The sequence below is a fragment of the Herpailurus yagouaroundi genome, unplaced genomic scaffold (genome assembly GCF_014898765.1).
Source record: "Herpailurus yagouaroundi ecotype Mexico unplaced genomic scaffold, PumYag 213, whole genome shotgun sequence".
NCBI lineage: Eukaryota > Metazoa > Chordata > Mammalia > Carnivora > Felidae > Herpailurus > Herpailurus yagouaroundi.
In genome coordinates, this window is record NW_024412444.1 from 13512173 (window position 1) to 13527872 (window position 15700).

Here is a 15700-nt window from a genome sequence, read left to right on the forward strand (position 1 = left end):
AGCAACGCCCCATAAATGGCACTGAGGAAGGGTCTGGATTAATCCACAGCAGAAGGGACCAGACAGGAGCTGGTTTTGGCCAAATGCACAAAGCAGGCCTATCTGCAGTTTTTCCAACCAGCAGGAGAGTTATAAACCCCAAATGCCATCAAAAGGGCCCATTGTCTCCATGTCCCTGCGGTGGCCACCTCCTAGGATGGCTTCCAGGTACAGAAGTGGGTACAGTGGAGCTCCCTCCTCATCAGTCACTTACCACATCATCCCGGTCTTCCCACTCTACCTCCGAGAGGTCAACGCTACTGTAGTTAGGTTTCCTTCGCTTTTTTCCTTCCTCGTACTGGCAGGGAGAAAAGGAAAAGAAAACAAAATATTTCCATGAGATCAGCAGCCAGGTCTGCCTTTATCTCCCCAAGCCCCGTTTCTCTGACAGGAACCATGAGTAGAGAGATATTGGTGAGAAGCCCGGCAGGGCACAGTCCTAGGGGTTTTAATAGCAGGGAAGCCGAGGCCAGTTGCTCTGAGCTGGGGAATAACAAGTCAACTCTACTTGATATGAATTTACCTACTGGACTCATTGGCTCCAAACACGCCAGAAACCAAGCAAAATTTCCCCTCTGCCTGGATGGTATGTGTGTGGAATGGGGGAGATCCTTCTCTACTCCTAAGTTTCAAAGACCACCCCTTCATGACATAGGAAAGGGCTTTGTAGACAGTTTACCAAACATCTAGTCATAACCCTTTGTTTTATAGTTCTCCCACCCCTACCTCCTGTCCCAAAGCTACCCCCTAATTCCTTGGCTAGGAAACAAAAGTACTGATCTCCGCAGTTGGGCTCAACATCCTGGTACCATTTTGTAGACACACAGAACCTTCTACTTGCTATCATGCTGTCTATAGCAGTACTGAGCTAAGCGCAGCTCCTTTACCTGGAGTAGATGTGGGTACTGGGAATCCCTGTCAGATTTAACGGCCATTAGGGCATTTCTCTGGAAAAGCTGATGAGTGCATTAATAACTGGGGAAGTGGTTTTCATTTTTTCTCCCTAGATCACTGGTGTTAGTCACCCTGCAAGCCTACCATTTTACCAACTGGATCTTCCTGTGTCTGGATGGTCCTGTGCCTCAGGGCCTTTAATGCTGGTTGTTGGGATGTTTATAATGTAGGAAAGTCTGCCCTCTACTGCAGGCTAAAGATAAGCAGCCCCTTTACAAGTTCATAAGATGTGGCTGATGGCATACTAAAAAAAAATATGTATGTATGTATAGCCTTTTTCTTTTTTGATTTTATCTCTAAACTGGTCATCTTTGGATTGAATTGGTAAGATTTTAAATGAGATGCAGTGTCACTATAAGTGTGTTAAGACCATAAAACCACAGGTTACCATTTTGGACACTGCTTGGCTACTGCTGAGAGAAGGTGCTGAAGGCACATGGGTGTGAAGGAGAGACTCACTGCCAGTGTGTTGAACCAAACACGTCTAAATGGGCCCCCAGTGGAACCCAGGGAACAGAGGCCAGACAGGGTAGTCACTGTAGAGCCAAATAGGGCCCAGTGGCTTTCCGCCTCTCTTGTTTTCCCTGTCAAGTGTATTTCAGGAGTGCTGAGACCTCTCTGAAAAGTGCCCACTGCACCACTCAGGAAGGCTGCATTGGCTCCAAGGGGCAGTGGGCTCAGATCACCCAGGTCAACCACCCTTCCTCTCCCGGCTCTCAGGCTTTCCAATGAGCAGCTGTTCATGGCCAGTTTACGACATCGGATCCACTGCAGATGAAGAGGGAGGGAAGTGGTTCCCTGCAAAGCTGCTGTAAATGACAGCAGATTCATGGCTGGATCCTGTTACGGAAAGTTCGTGTGCTCACAGAAGCTCTGGCCCTGGCAAGTGCCAGGCTGGGGCCAAGTGGGAGGAACAGGGACGAGGTCCATGGGGTTGTCACCCACAGCTTTCAGTGAGGAGGTGTGATGGGGAAGGGGGCACATGATGCTAAGTAAGAGTCCACATGTCCCTTCGAGCAGCAAGAGTCAGACACTCTTGGGCCTCTGTTAACTGTCTAACGGCCCCCATGTTCCATATTTCAGTAAGAACCCTACTCCTAAGAGCCAGGAGGAACGCCAGAAGCTCATGCAGCCCAGCCTCTGGCCACTAAGGGCAAAGCCTTTACAGTTTCTTGGGCCATGTAACACTAGGTCTACATCACATTTTTGTGAGAAGCACTTCCTTTGGTCATTACAAAATTCTCCTTTATTTATTTACTCAAATACATTTATTGGACCCCTAGTAAGGACCAGGTACTAAGGATATAAATAAAGCCAGCTAAATAGCCTTTCTTTCTTTTCCAAGGACTCGCTTGCAGTTCATCACTCTTAATTCTGCTCCACCCCCCCGAAGGTCAATGTATTGCCCACCTTACGTATTGGAAAAGAGCCCGTCATAAGTTCAATAACAAATTCCATGACACATTAGATGACATGATATAACCAGAGTGTGCAGGACATCCCCACTCACCACCAGCCCCCGATCAAATTTTCGTGTCTGAGCATCATATTATTTAGCCACTCCTAAAGAAACTCAGGAAGACTGCCGAGGTCCTAAGCACCAAAAGTATCCACTTGTCTTTTGTTAGACAAAGTGTTTCTGCCATTTACTGGGCACATGATCTTGCACAAGGGGCCCAGTGGCTTCCTGTTCCCCTTTTCTCACTTGCAAAATAAGAGAAACAATAGTACCTCTGTGGCAACGGTAGATTGAGAGAATGAACTAGATAGTGTGTATAAATTGACAAACACATTTCTGGCACAGAATAAATCCTTAATATGCTAGCATGATTCCTGAGACCCATCATCTTGGCCAACAAGATCATGGGTCTCGTTGTATACAGTTGGCTTCTACGTCATTTCCTTGAAATGAAGGAGACCCAGTCAGTGATTCTGCTCTGCAAACCATAGGCAGGAAGGAGGTGTTTGTTGAAGATGGTTGTATCAGAGAGTTACAGTCATGCACCTCCTCCTGGTGTGTATCTTAAGCACCAAGACTTGCATACTATATACCCCAGCTGGGACTTGAGACTCTCACAGCAGAAAAATCCATACCTGTGCTAAAGAACCCAAGTCCTTTTAGATGGTATTTGGCAATTTTCTAATGCTTAGAGAAGCCTGGCCTTCTGACCACTCCCAGCTGTCAAACACTCAAGAAATTCAGTACATTGCACTTTTGATATTCAGAGAACCTGGAGAGTTTAGAGCGTGAGGTGAAGAAGCACTCCCAGTGTATTGGTCCACAAGCCAGTGAGTCTAAATAAGTTAGTTTCATTGAAGGAAACAGGCAGGACTGGGGATACTTGCTCTGGAACTCCATTTTAGGAATGACTCTCTCCTCTCTCAAAAATCAATAAACACTAAAAAAGAAAAAAAGAAGGAAAAAATAAAAGAAAAAAAAAGAAGGAAAAAAAAAAAGAAAAAAAAAGGAATGCCCCACCACAATGTCTGCTTAACCAGGTATGTGAAACCAGTCTGAAAGACTTCCCATTTGGGTCTTTGTTAATGGTCTCCCATTAGAGATCAAGCAGTAATGTAGCAGAGTGATTACTCTGAGCGAGAGAAGGAAAAGTCAGTGGCTGTTGCATAAGACAAAACAGATTGAGAGTGGTAAGTAAACTCAAGCATAATGACCCTAGATACACCTTTATTTTTTCTCCCATTTAGAAAGCACATTGGAAGGCTAGAGATTAGACTTCTACGAGGAAGACACCTGTGCTGTGCACTGCCCCCACGCATCCCTCACATTTTCCAGGGCAATCACCTTGCTTTCTTCCAGGGGAAGACCTTGGGCCCTATGCTCCATAAATATAGTTCTTGGGAAAGCAAGACCATCCTGGTTCAGGGGTGGGCAAGTGACCTGAGCATGTAAGGAGACCCACATCTCTCCAGGACACAGAGATTGGTTCAGAGCTGGGTATATAACTCATGCCAACCCAGATTAGGCCCAATCTGGGATGCTTTCTTGGATTTATCCGGATAAAAGAGCTGTGCATCCACTAGCATCATTAAGGTGGTAGGACGTGAACTTGAGCTCCTCATAAACATCTCTGCTTCTGCTTGGAGAGAGCCTTCCTGAGAATGAAGCCAGTGCAGAGAAAGCAGAGAAGAGACAGGAAGAGAGTCCTGAAAACATGGCGTGTGTGCCTGGATCAAGCTGTGACTGAAATCTTTATGCCCTGAGATGTTTCAGGTACCAACACATTCTCTCCACATTACCCCCTTCCCTTTCTAAAGATGTTGTTTTAAAGCTGGTTTGGGTTTCAAATGTAAGTAGTCACTGGAGTTGCGATTTGTATATATTTAATGCCTTTATTATTTTCCTTGTAAATGAACCACTTTTAAAGTACATTTTAAGTGAAGTGTTCCTAACGGTTCTTTAGGAACATGTGATTTGCAAAATACCTCACTGTTAATCAAGATAGACTACTGTGTTTGAGCACGGCTGATCCCCTACTTTCTCCCCAAGAGGACACATGGGAGGCCACAGTGTAAGAGTGACAGAACGAGAAGTAAATCTGACTCCCAGGCCAGCTCTCCCCTATCCCGTGGGATTCAGCCTGTGACACATCCCGGATCCACCAGCCCCAACTCCCTGCTTCCCTGCGTGAGGATCTCGTTACTGGGGCTGAGGCATCGGATATGGCATTTGTTAGTGTATCTATAAACTGTAACTTCCTTTGAAAATGTGATTAACGAATTGCAAACGGTTTCCAAAGGTTTATAAACAGATACTTTGAGAGCCACGGGTAGGTTTGTAGTTTTTGGTGCCTGTTTTATGAAAAAAATATGTGGGGGAGAATTTAATAAGGAAAGATATTCTGTGCTATGAAATACTTTGAGGTGGAGTTTCAAATAAAGGCCAGATGTGGTGAACACACAAACCAGCCCGTGGCCTAGGAGGATGGGACAAGATGGGCACCCATCTGAGGGGCAAGCTTGAGCCATACAGGAGCTGCCTTATGTGCCTGAACCTGCCAGGTGGGGGTTAACTGGGTGCTCCTGAGTGTTCTCATGGGTTATCTAGAGATGGACCTTGGAAGCATAATGGGACGGGCTGAGGTGATGGCCATGTTCATGTGAGTTTGAAAAAAAAAATGCCTTTGCTTTTTTTTTTTGGTGTGGGTGTGGGGGGGGGGGGGCCGCCCAACGGCCAGAGGAGATCAGCTACACACATCCACAAAGCCTCTGCGAAACAAATATTGTGTATGCTAATAATTGATAAATTGTACGTGCTGCTCCACACTGCCAACAGGAAGGAAGGAGATGGGGTGGGAGGCCCACAACTGGAGAGGAAGAAACCTTGCCCAAAGCTAATGCCATCTGGTGCAGGGGTGTGGCCAAGGGCAGGGAGCCAGCCATTGTCTGGGCAGATGTTCTCTCCCAAGGAAAGCACGGTCCTCAGCTGGTGAACACCTTTGCCATCTCCTCCGAGGCCCGCGTCTCCTCTTGTCTGAGAGGCTGAAGTGGTCCTTTCAAGGAGAAGGAAAGGAGGCACATCTTCTCTATTCCACGCACAAGACAGCAGGGCCTGATGGCCACCAGGCATGTCATTCCTTCACTCCCTCAGCCATTCGTTCCCTTATTTGCTCATTTACACACCCACATACCCCAAAATACTGTTGGATACTGAACATTTATCAGGTCCTGAGCCAGGCCCAGGTGAGCCTGGGGAAAGCATGGAGAAGCTGTCTGAGAACGGTCATTTCCTGCACTCAGGTTGTAGACGGTGGTTCACTGCTCATCAATCAGGGTGGTCAGAAGAGCAGTAGAGAGCAGGGCCCTAGAGTCAGACTCCGGTTCTAGTCACACACACACTGTGTGCTCCAGGGCTGGTGTGCGTTTCTCTGAGCCCACGTTGCTCATCTGTAGGATGCAGGGAATAGCATTCAGCTCACAGGGCTGGGATGAGAAGCAAATGGGTACACACACGGTTGAGTAGGGGTATGTCTTGACAAACAGTCTCAAGAAATGCCTACTCGGCAAACACCAATAACTGCCAAGGTCATTACCGACACCTGAGATGCGGCAGCACCTGCCTCAGCCCTGGAAAGTATGCTCATGGGATCAAAGGTTTCTTAATAGTACAGTCCTTTTAAAGAGGCAGTTCAACCTGACATCGTGGTCCATTCTTCTCAAGGTCAAAGCAAGGGTCTCAAACACAAGGTCTCCGGTTGCCATGGCACATAGCCTTAGAGGAGGTGGCCCAAGGGAAGGGGAGTCTCAGTGGGAACAGAGTATCAGTGACTCCTGTCTACAATCCAAATGGTTTAAGCTTTGGCTGTTTTTAAAGGTGTTTTGTTTTGTTTTTTTCTCTCTCTCCCTTGATTATCCATGTAACAACTGCTCACTGTAGAAAATTTGGAAAATACTGAAAAGTGAAGGAATTGAAAAAAAAATATTGTGTTCACTATCACGATACAGGCCATGCAGGGATCCCCACCCACCATTCTGCTATCTGTTCCAAAGGGAAAGTACTTTGAAGAAGTTACAGCTTTCAGTCTTCTAAGTTCATTGTTTCTCCAACAAGGAATTCATAAAATGTAGCAACCAATCTGTTCTGCTTTCCAAGTGACTGCCTTTAGCAAAAAAGAAAAAAAAAAGCAAATGTTTTCTGACGGCTACCTTCCCCCTCACCTCCTAGCATTCCTCAGGAAGAGTGAATGCCCTTCTTCCAGGAGCCGTGCCAAATGGTGTGCCTATCTCCATGGAAAGATAACCACTTCACAGACGCGCAAACGCAGAGCCCAGGGATGCAGGCCACGTGGTGGCATGGCTAACTGGCAATGGAACTGGGATTCCACCCCATCTTTGCCTGGTTGCCCAGCCTCGGGTCTTCACCACATTTTGCACTAGGCCTCCCTCGAGGGTGTCTCAGCTCAGGTGGCGACCACCCACAGCATGCAGTAGGCGTATTAATGGGTGCAGAACCATGCCGGAAGCCAAATCCCACCAGTCCCTTGTGCCTCCACTGGACTCCAACTCATTCAGGCTACCCTGAAACTGGCCTTCGCGGCCAGGGGTACACCGATTCAGTTTTAGATTGAGAACAACTACGATATACTGAGTGCATGGAACCAGGATCATGGTGCATGCCCAGTGCACACAATACAAGGCCCAATAGCCGACACCTGACTCAGAGCCTCAGAGAAGCCTTGTAGCATCTGATGGTACCATGGTATCTAGGATTTCCCTCAAAATGGTGCTGGCCCTTTGGTTGCACCACCCCATGCGGCTCAGACCTTTCTAGATAAGTTTGATGACCGGATGACATAGACATGCCAGGGGACAAATACCAAGGAGTTTGTACGTAGGGATGAAATCCTCCGTGTTCATGGGTAGATGAGAAGCCCAGATACACTGGAGGGAAGCAGGGAGGGCGTGTCCAAAAGCAGCCGGAAGGTGGGAGAGAGGCAGCAGGGCATGTCAAGACAACAAGCCTTTTCCTTTTTCTACCAGGTACCCTGCTCTTATTAATTAATGTTTTTAAGTGTCTCAAAGATGAAAAGTTCTATGTGCTCTCCTAGTGTGATTACAAAATCCTTTTGATCGCTATAAAACTAAAACAGCCTTGGTATTTTTTTAAAAAACAACAATTAACAGGCTGCTTTGAAAACCCCAATGACCTTTATCTTAATCAGTGTCCTCTGAGTCGTGGTGAGTCACCCCCATGGTGTGTGGGGAGGAAGTGGCCTCACTCCACCAGCGGTTTTGTAGGCTTCGGTGTGGCTGATACATGGCGGCTGGATCTAAATTCCCATTCTCAGAAAGCCAGTCTGCATTGTAATAGCAAGCGAGTCATGAAAATGAAAATTGTGCTGAGTAGTTGGGGCAAGAGGAGATTTGGTGCCAACACAGGGACTGGGAAGCGGGGACTCTGACCCAGAGAGAGGGGAGCTGTCTGCAGGCGTCTGAGTCAGGCGAAGTGCTCTTGCTAAGAAAATACCAGCCCTGAGCACAGAAGAAAGACCACGATGCTACCTGCAGAGGAAAGGTGAGTGTGGGTACCTGGAAGACCGCCCATCGATTGGTTAGAACACTCTGGACAAAAACCCACACTCCAGTCTTCTGGGCAAAGGTTAGATGCAGGACAACCTTCAGAACGAATGCCCAAGTTCCAAACAGAGTTGCTTCGAGTTCTCGAGCACAGACAGTGCCATATTCCAAAGCTGATTTCATATAAAGCTTTCAAATAGCTGGGTAGTTAGGAAATACTATCTAGGATAACAAGAGGACCTCTATAATTTGAAAGTATGTCTGTGACAGTTGACAAGCAAACAATTTTTTATGCATTTACAGAACTTTATTTGGCATTATTCCCCTGAGCACTTAACTGCATCAAAATACCCTTGGGTATTGAAATGTGTCAGACTGTTTTGAACATGTACTATAATTGGGCACCAGAAACTGCAGAGACGATGCATTTTCTTATTCACCCAAGTGAAATAAAAAACCAGCCTCAACCAACAGTGCCACAAAACTGTGGCACATTTGCCTTCCAGAGGTGCTGCAGCTGCCCATTCACACAGAGAGAGCTCTCTGCTGCGGGGTTTCTGCCTGTGGTCAGGGACATGGGCCTTCCTTGCCTGTCACCCCTGTTCCCATCACCTCTCCTGGCTCAGTCCCTGGGAGAAATATTCCAATCCCATTGGCTCCACTTGGAGGGATGATGTTTGGAACAGAGAGGCTTCTCTCAATGTTAAGGTTTCTGTGCTAACTGGCATGAAGTGCAGGAAGCTGGCAATGATTTGCAAGTGAAGGAAATGGAGGGAGGAAGAAACTAGGGAAAGGAGTCCTTTCTTGCAAGCCAGCTACCATTACCCTTGACTCTGGTTTATGCCTGTGATGACATCAACCTACATCAGATAGCTGAGCCTTCACCAAACGTGTGTGTGTATATGATTTTATTAGAGGGCTGTGTGGCGTGATAGTTTTCTCTTTTTCTGCTAAAAGTTTTAAAGATACTTGTGAAGGAGAAGACATAAAGGGATCCACCTCTGTGCCCACATCTTCCATGGAAGTTTCTCTGATCCTTCAGCTAGAGTCTGTCTCCCTTTTCCCCTGGGGTGGCCCTTGTTTGCGCTTCCCTGAGGATACAAGAGTTTTTGTGGTATAAACATGCACATGGCCGTCTTTTCAACCCATCTGCTCTCTGCCCCTAGCCACATTCTCATCACCAGACTGAACAGGTTCTCATCCATCACGGATCCATCCATATCCCACTAGATTGGTGAGCCAGCAAAATGTTTAGGCTTGATTTTTTCTTTGCAGATGATTCTGATATACGGTCTTTTTTTTTTTTTTTTTTAATTCTGGATGCATGCTGGTCTGAATAAGGGACTTGTGATGTCACTCGTGACTCATAGGAAAACCAAAGGTCCCCCGCAAGGCTGACTCAGTCCTCTGAGTCTTACACGTCTGTGATCATGGAGATGTGGGCAGAAGCTAAAAAGGCAAGTGGAATCAGAGAAAGAGGCCAGTGGGCCAGGCAAAGCAACCCGGGCTCATCAAACTGCCATATGCATTGCTTCTATCTCTTCCTTGTCTTTTGAAATACAGTCATGTCTCTCCATCCCTCTTGCCATCAACTTAGTTTCAACCACCATGATACCCACCCACCTTGATGAAGGTGAGTGTCTTCTAAGCCTTTCTGCATGGAATTTACCTCTCTAGTCCATGCTCCAGGGTCCAGATGCCAGAGGGGAAGATTCTTCTGCAACCCAAATCACCACTTGGCCCAGAATCCTCATGGCTCCCCATGCCCTCTAGGATGATGTCCAATGTTCGGCAATGCCACAGTCCCCATCACTCTGTCTATGTTTGCTGCTCTGACCTCTCTCTCTCTGTACTTCCTGCCTCTCTCTCTATGACTCCCCAGCTAGACTGAACTGGCTGCTAACTGTGTCATTATCATCCTTGCCTCCAGGCTCTGTATCAACCACTCTGTTTCCAACAGCCTTCACCCCAACTCAACATCCAGTGGCTCCTCAGGACTTGACAGAGACATCAGCTCATCTGGGAAGTCTAGTGCAGAGTTGGTTCAGGTCCTTGTGTTCTCCTGAGCCTCCTGTGGTCTCTCTGTCCACACCCATCACATCTCCCCAACTAGGTCCCAAGATCTCCAGAAAAGAGGCTATTTCTCATTCAAGATTGAACCTGCAATGCCCAGGAGAGTGCCTGGCAGAAGAGATTCACCAAGAATATTTGAATATTTGAATGAGTGAAGAGAGTCAATGAACAAATTAGGATGTGAATATAAGCGAATATACTTAATGAACACATGTAGAACCCACAGTACGTGTCTGGCCAGTTCTAGACCTTTTGTGAACATGAACTCATTTAATCCTCAAAACACTCCAGATAGTAGGCACTATTTTTGTACTCATTTTGCGGCACAGGAAAACGGAGGCCAGGGAGGTTGAGCAACTTGTCCAAGGCCACACAGCTGGCAGATGAGGCTGAGGTTGACCCTCGCCTCAGAGACGGCTCTGCCCCACGGACAAACATGTACCTGAGGCTGCTGTCTGGTGCCTGCCTGAGATGTGTCCTGTGACGGCACAACAGAAGGACGATGATGGCAAGGTGACCTGGGATCACAATCAACCAGCTCCCTGCCATTCTACACGGAGCAGAGCTGAGCTTCAAACAAATTATTAACACTCAAAGGAATCTTTCCATTAAATATATATGAATGTACTGTTCATATTTGTATTTGAACCTGGATGCAATGGGCTCCATGGAAGGAGCATCCCAGCCGTATGACTCTCAAGCCTGCCCCAGTACTAGGGAGTCAGGTAAATGCTTGCACCTGCCCCACTTACTCCCAAACCCTCCTCCTGGAATGCAGATAGAAATTTAGAAACTCCAGGTGAGACTTTTGGTGAGAATCAAGCATTTGGCTCCTTGGGTTTTTGATTTGATTTGGAGTACTCAGTGTGGTGTGTCTTCCCTCTAGATGATGTTCTAGACTTGACTCTGGCAAAGTACATCCGCAGGTCTGCCTAGGGTGAACTGTGTGCCTCTGTCTGTCAGTCAGACTTTGGTTTTCTAGTCACGGGGTCCAAATGGGAGAAGCCTCTGTGGCTACGGTAAGTGGAAATGACCAGTGTCTCCTTGACTTGTTCCTCAGGGGTCTCTGCCGTTCTGAGAGGAGAGACAGGCACAGAAAGCCTCACATTTCGAACTTGAACCCAGAGCTTTTTCCTGGGTTGAGGCTGGCAGGCTAGCCACTCATTTGGGATTTCTGGCTCCGGCAAGCTGCGTGAGTACCCAATCTTGTGAAAGTCCCAGCTATGGGCTAAAGAAATTCCAACTATTGGGTGCCATTCTACTATGCCATCATCTACTGGGGGGCTCATTGGGGCAACAACAGGGGTAGATCCCATCCCAAGGAGAAAGGGGCAGTGAGGTTGAGAAGGGTTTGAAGCAAGAGCCCTACCTGGCTTGGCCAAACTACTTTCTTGCCCAACTGTATTAGTGTTCCCCCTCACCCTGCAAACACCCACAAAGGATGTGGAAGTGGCACCCCGGAAGTGTGTTCAGAGATACAATGATGCGCGATGGTCAGTCCAGCGGTGGTGGGCATTATTAAATTATGGTGCCCCAAAGCCCATGGTGTCAACTGTTTTATTTGCATTCTTTGGGTCTTATCATTTAAGATCATGTAAAAATGACAGCTGCTTATAATTATTTGGAGGTTGGAGCTGCAATAATTAAAACCATCTGCCTTTATCTTACCGCTACCAAACTTAACCCCGAGAGGTTGGGTCTACTGAACTTCAAAGAGGGAAGTAAGAAATAAAAGAAAACTCCGCACATTACTAACAAATTTCTTGTGATTCATTTAAATGTATAACCAGTTATTCCAACAGCCTTCAAACCTTTAATTATCTTTTAAATATATATAATTTGGGACTGCTAATTAGATAGCAATTTAATGCTCTCATGGGGATTCAGATGCACTGTCTTTCTAAAACGTAAACTCCGGGAGGAATAATCATTGGCATTCAAATGATTGAATTCTTCAGTTATTCAAATGAGTGTGGGTATTTTCACTGTTGGAATCATTTGAATATTCTGCTGTCGGCCCAGCTGTAGGGTTTAAGGGACTCCTCCAAGAGCAGGGAATAAGGCTAGGCTTTCTCCCTGTCCAAGTCCAGCCCTCTGGAGAGAAACCAGCCGGGCTCCTTGGGAAAAGCCTAACAACACTCAAACAGCTCAGTTAAGGCTCCTCTGAGATACAGATGGTTCTGTTTTCCTATTTTAAGGAGGAGCAAAGTTTCCGGGAATTTACAGTTATGAAAGCTTTAATGCTTGCTTCGCAGGCGCTCTCCATGCTGGTCTGCCTGCTATTGTCTGGGCAGTTAACATTTTAATTAATAACTCCCTCCCGGCAACAGGCTGCTGCAGACGGAGGAGGTGAGGGCTTCACTCTGCCTTGAGCTTCCACTTCCTGTGTATTCCTACCCCCGTTGAGATGGTCCTTTAAATTATATAAAGATGTGCATCACATGCAGAAAAGCAATTGATCAATTGATGACACTGGGTAATGATAGAAGCCAGCTCTCCCATCTCAGACTCACAATATGGCTAGGGTTTGCATTCCTGAGCGGGGGGCTAGTAGCTAGCAGCTGAGGCTCATTTCCCCCACGAGGGGAAGGAGGTGCAGACAAATCTATAGGAATTTTTAAGAGATCATTATTCAACACATTGCATGTAATTACATTTTGATGAGCTTTTTATTGCTAATTCATCATCCAAGATGGGGCACTCTAGATATGAAATTAATCTAGTAAAACAAAGGTCAGAGTGTGTCCAGTGTAAAGAAAGGCTTTGTCCTCATCAAATCCTTTTGCCAAACAATAAAGCAGCTGAGAATGTTATCTCTAAACCAAATTCCTTTCGCCTACCCTTGATTAGTAATAGCACAAAGCCAAGGCTCTCTGGTACTTCTAAGCACAAACGTGGATTCTCCAAGTAAGCTGGTGTGATGTGAATTCATGTGCAGGAGCCTGAAATATAATGGAAAATGTGTCTGATGGCATCGTGTTAATGCAAAAGGCCATGGGGGCACACGCAAAACTGCATTCGAAGCTCTAGTCTACAGCAAATCAATTTTTCCCAAGAAATAGCAGTCCACTGGTATCCTGGCTTGAGTTCTCTCTGAAGCCGTCCCAGAGCCCTGGATTCAAGGGCAAGGTTTTTTACTTGGGAGGAGTTCTCAGGAAATACCTGTAGGGATGCGGCAAAGTGACCCAGAGATGGAGATGGGCAGGTAGCCCACACAAGGCACATCATGGAGCACATGAACACTGTGGGCACCCAGAGCCGAATCCCACGGCCAGGCTCTGGGAGCTGCTGTTGAGGAGCCTTCTCGAGAGAGCCCACCTGTGAGGGGCGGGGGGAGGGGGGGTGCTCACGAGTCTCTGGTGGGGGGTCTGCTAACTCCCTGGCACATCTGGCTTGCTGCCTCAGAGGAGTGCACCCCGAAAGCCAGAGGAAGTCTTCAGCCAGGTGCTGGCAGCAGGAAGCCAGGCTGGCATGCGTGGACATGGCAGTAACTGAGGGGACATGAGCAGAGTATTAAAGGCAAGTGCTTCACTGAGCTTCTTCCCAAGTAGGACCCTATCACTCCCCAGTGACCCAGTCACTCCTCCTTGTGCTTTGGAAGTCTGTCCGAAATCCACCCAAAGATTCCAGACTCCGACACACTCAACACGCCACACCTCAGCGTCTTTGCTGACACTCTTCCCTCAGCCTGAAAGAGCCTCCAACATCTCTGCACAGTGATTCTCTTTCCTCCCTCAGGGGCTCAGTGTAACAAGCCATTCCCAGGAAGGGCTCTCCCCGACCATCCAACCAAGGGAGGTGCCTCTCCCTACTTTCTGTTTTCTCAGATCCTTGTTTCTTTCGGAGAGTTTATCCAAAACGCATAGTACTTTTTATTTATTCGTTTACTTATGAACGTTAAAAAACGTCCATGAGATTGTAAATGGGTAACGAAGGGGAATTACATCTGTCTCGTTTTATCACTAGATCCCCAGCCTCTAATAGAGTGCGTCCAATGAATACAGGCCAGATGAGGGAGGAATGGGAGGGAGGGGGGAAAGAGGGAAAGGAGGTGGGGGAAGAAGAGAGGGCAGGGAGGGAGGGAGGAAAAGAAAAGAGAGAAGAAAGGAAGGAAGGGAAGGACCCAGAGAGAGAGGAAAGGAGGAGGGAGGAGGAGGCTGGGAAGAGCGGGGGAGGGCGGGAGGAAAGATTCACCACTCCAGCAGTGCAAGAATGAGCTTGTTATGCATCTGGTGTCTAAGGGCCCTTTGCTGCTCCCAGCTGTGCTGGACTGGATCGCAGACTGTGACCTCGGGCTCATAGGCTGCGAACCGGCTCCCCGCAGCCTTTTCCAGCCACCCCTTCCCTTCCACAGCTAGACACCAAGTCCTTTTATAAATTCCACTTCTTGTCAGTATTTTCACCGTGGTGCCTAATAATATAGTGTGTCATGAGTTTCCTAGATGTGAGTCTTCTCTCCCCACTTATTTACCATTGCATCTCTTCTGTGAGGTACCTCACGGGGCCGTGCATATACAAGGATGAACAAAGCACAATGTGATCAGCATTCAGGTTGCTGGCCGTGCAGATGCAGCGAGGGGCAGATGTGTCCAGACATTTCTATGATGTAGTGCTGAGACCAAACTCAAAGGCCTATGCAAGAAGCCTGGTTGGACAGGGAGAGACCTCTTTGGGGAGGGTGGCGGGGGGCAGGGATGCACACTGTGGGTTCCCTGAGAGCTGAGGCCAGGCCACACCCAGCAGAGGCTCCCAGACTTGGGGATTTCACTGCTGTAGCAGCTAGGCTGCTGTTGCTGTAAGCAACAGATATCCATTCTTTTTCTTTTTTCTGATTTTTTTTTAACATTTATTTTTGAGAGAGAGAGAGAGACAGAGAGAGAGAGACAGAGAGAGATTGGGGGAGGGGCAGAGAGGGAGAGAGACACAGATTCTAAAGCAGGCTCCAAGCTCTGAGCTGTCAGCACAGAGCCCAATGCGGGGCTCGAACTCACGGATCGGATCGTGAGATCATGACCTGAGCCAAAGTCAGATGCTTCACCGACTGAGGCACCCAGGAGCCCCACCAGATACCAATTCTTAATCACTTGGGTAAAAGGGAAATTTACCAGAAGGTATAGGGAAGCTCTTTGTTCCCACTGCATTGAGAGATAAATACATAAATGAATATGAATGAATGAATAAACAAGGAACTGACAGAGTCTCTTGTTCTTCTTTTTCCTTCTCCTTCCAACCTTCCTTCTTCCTTCTCTCTTCCTTCTTTGGCAGAGTAAAGACTTAAGAAAAACAAACCTTCAGTCTACCCTTACCTTTGTATCAGTGGGGCCCCAGCAGGAAGCACATGGCATAGTCACGCTGGCTAATTAAGGAAGGTTTAATAAAGAGGCTATTGTAACGGTGTGGGCAGGGTGTGGGAAACTAGAAGAAATGATGCAGTCCCCCGAAGCCAGCAGTAGCGGGGACCCTTCTCCCACTCTTCCTGAAGGGACAGAGGAAAGGGCACTGTTCACGTCCTGAGAGAGAAAGCCACAGAGACAGGGAGGCAAATGTGACTTTAGATTGGGTGCGGCCAGTCCCGGGGCCACAGGGCTGAATGTGCACT

General features: G+C 47.4%; 1 protein-coding gene across 1 annotated transcript in view; it reads right to left on the reverse strand.

Moving 5' to 3' along the window:
• CACNA2D3 (calcium voltage-gated channel auxiliary subunit alpha2delta 3) overlaps positions 1 to 15700 on the reverse strand; it is an 864056-nt gene that overhangs the window by 184444 nt on the left and 663912 nt on the right. The window contains exon 19 of the mRNA XM_040454466.1: positions 254 to 337. Coding sequence (XP_040310400.1) covers positions 254 to 337 — 84 coding nt within the window. The remainder of the gene's footprint in view (positions 1 to 253; positions 338 to 15700) is intronic.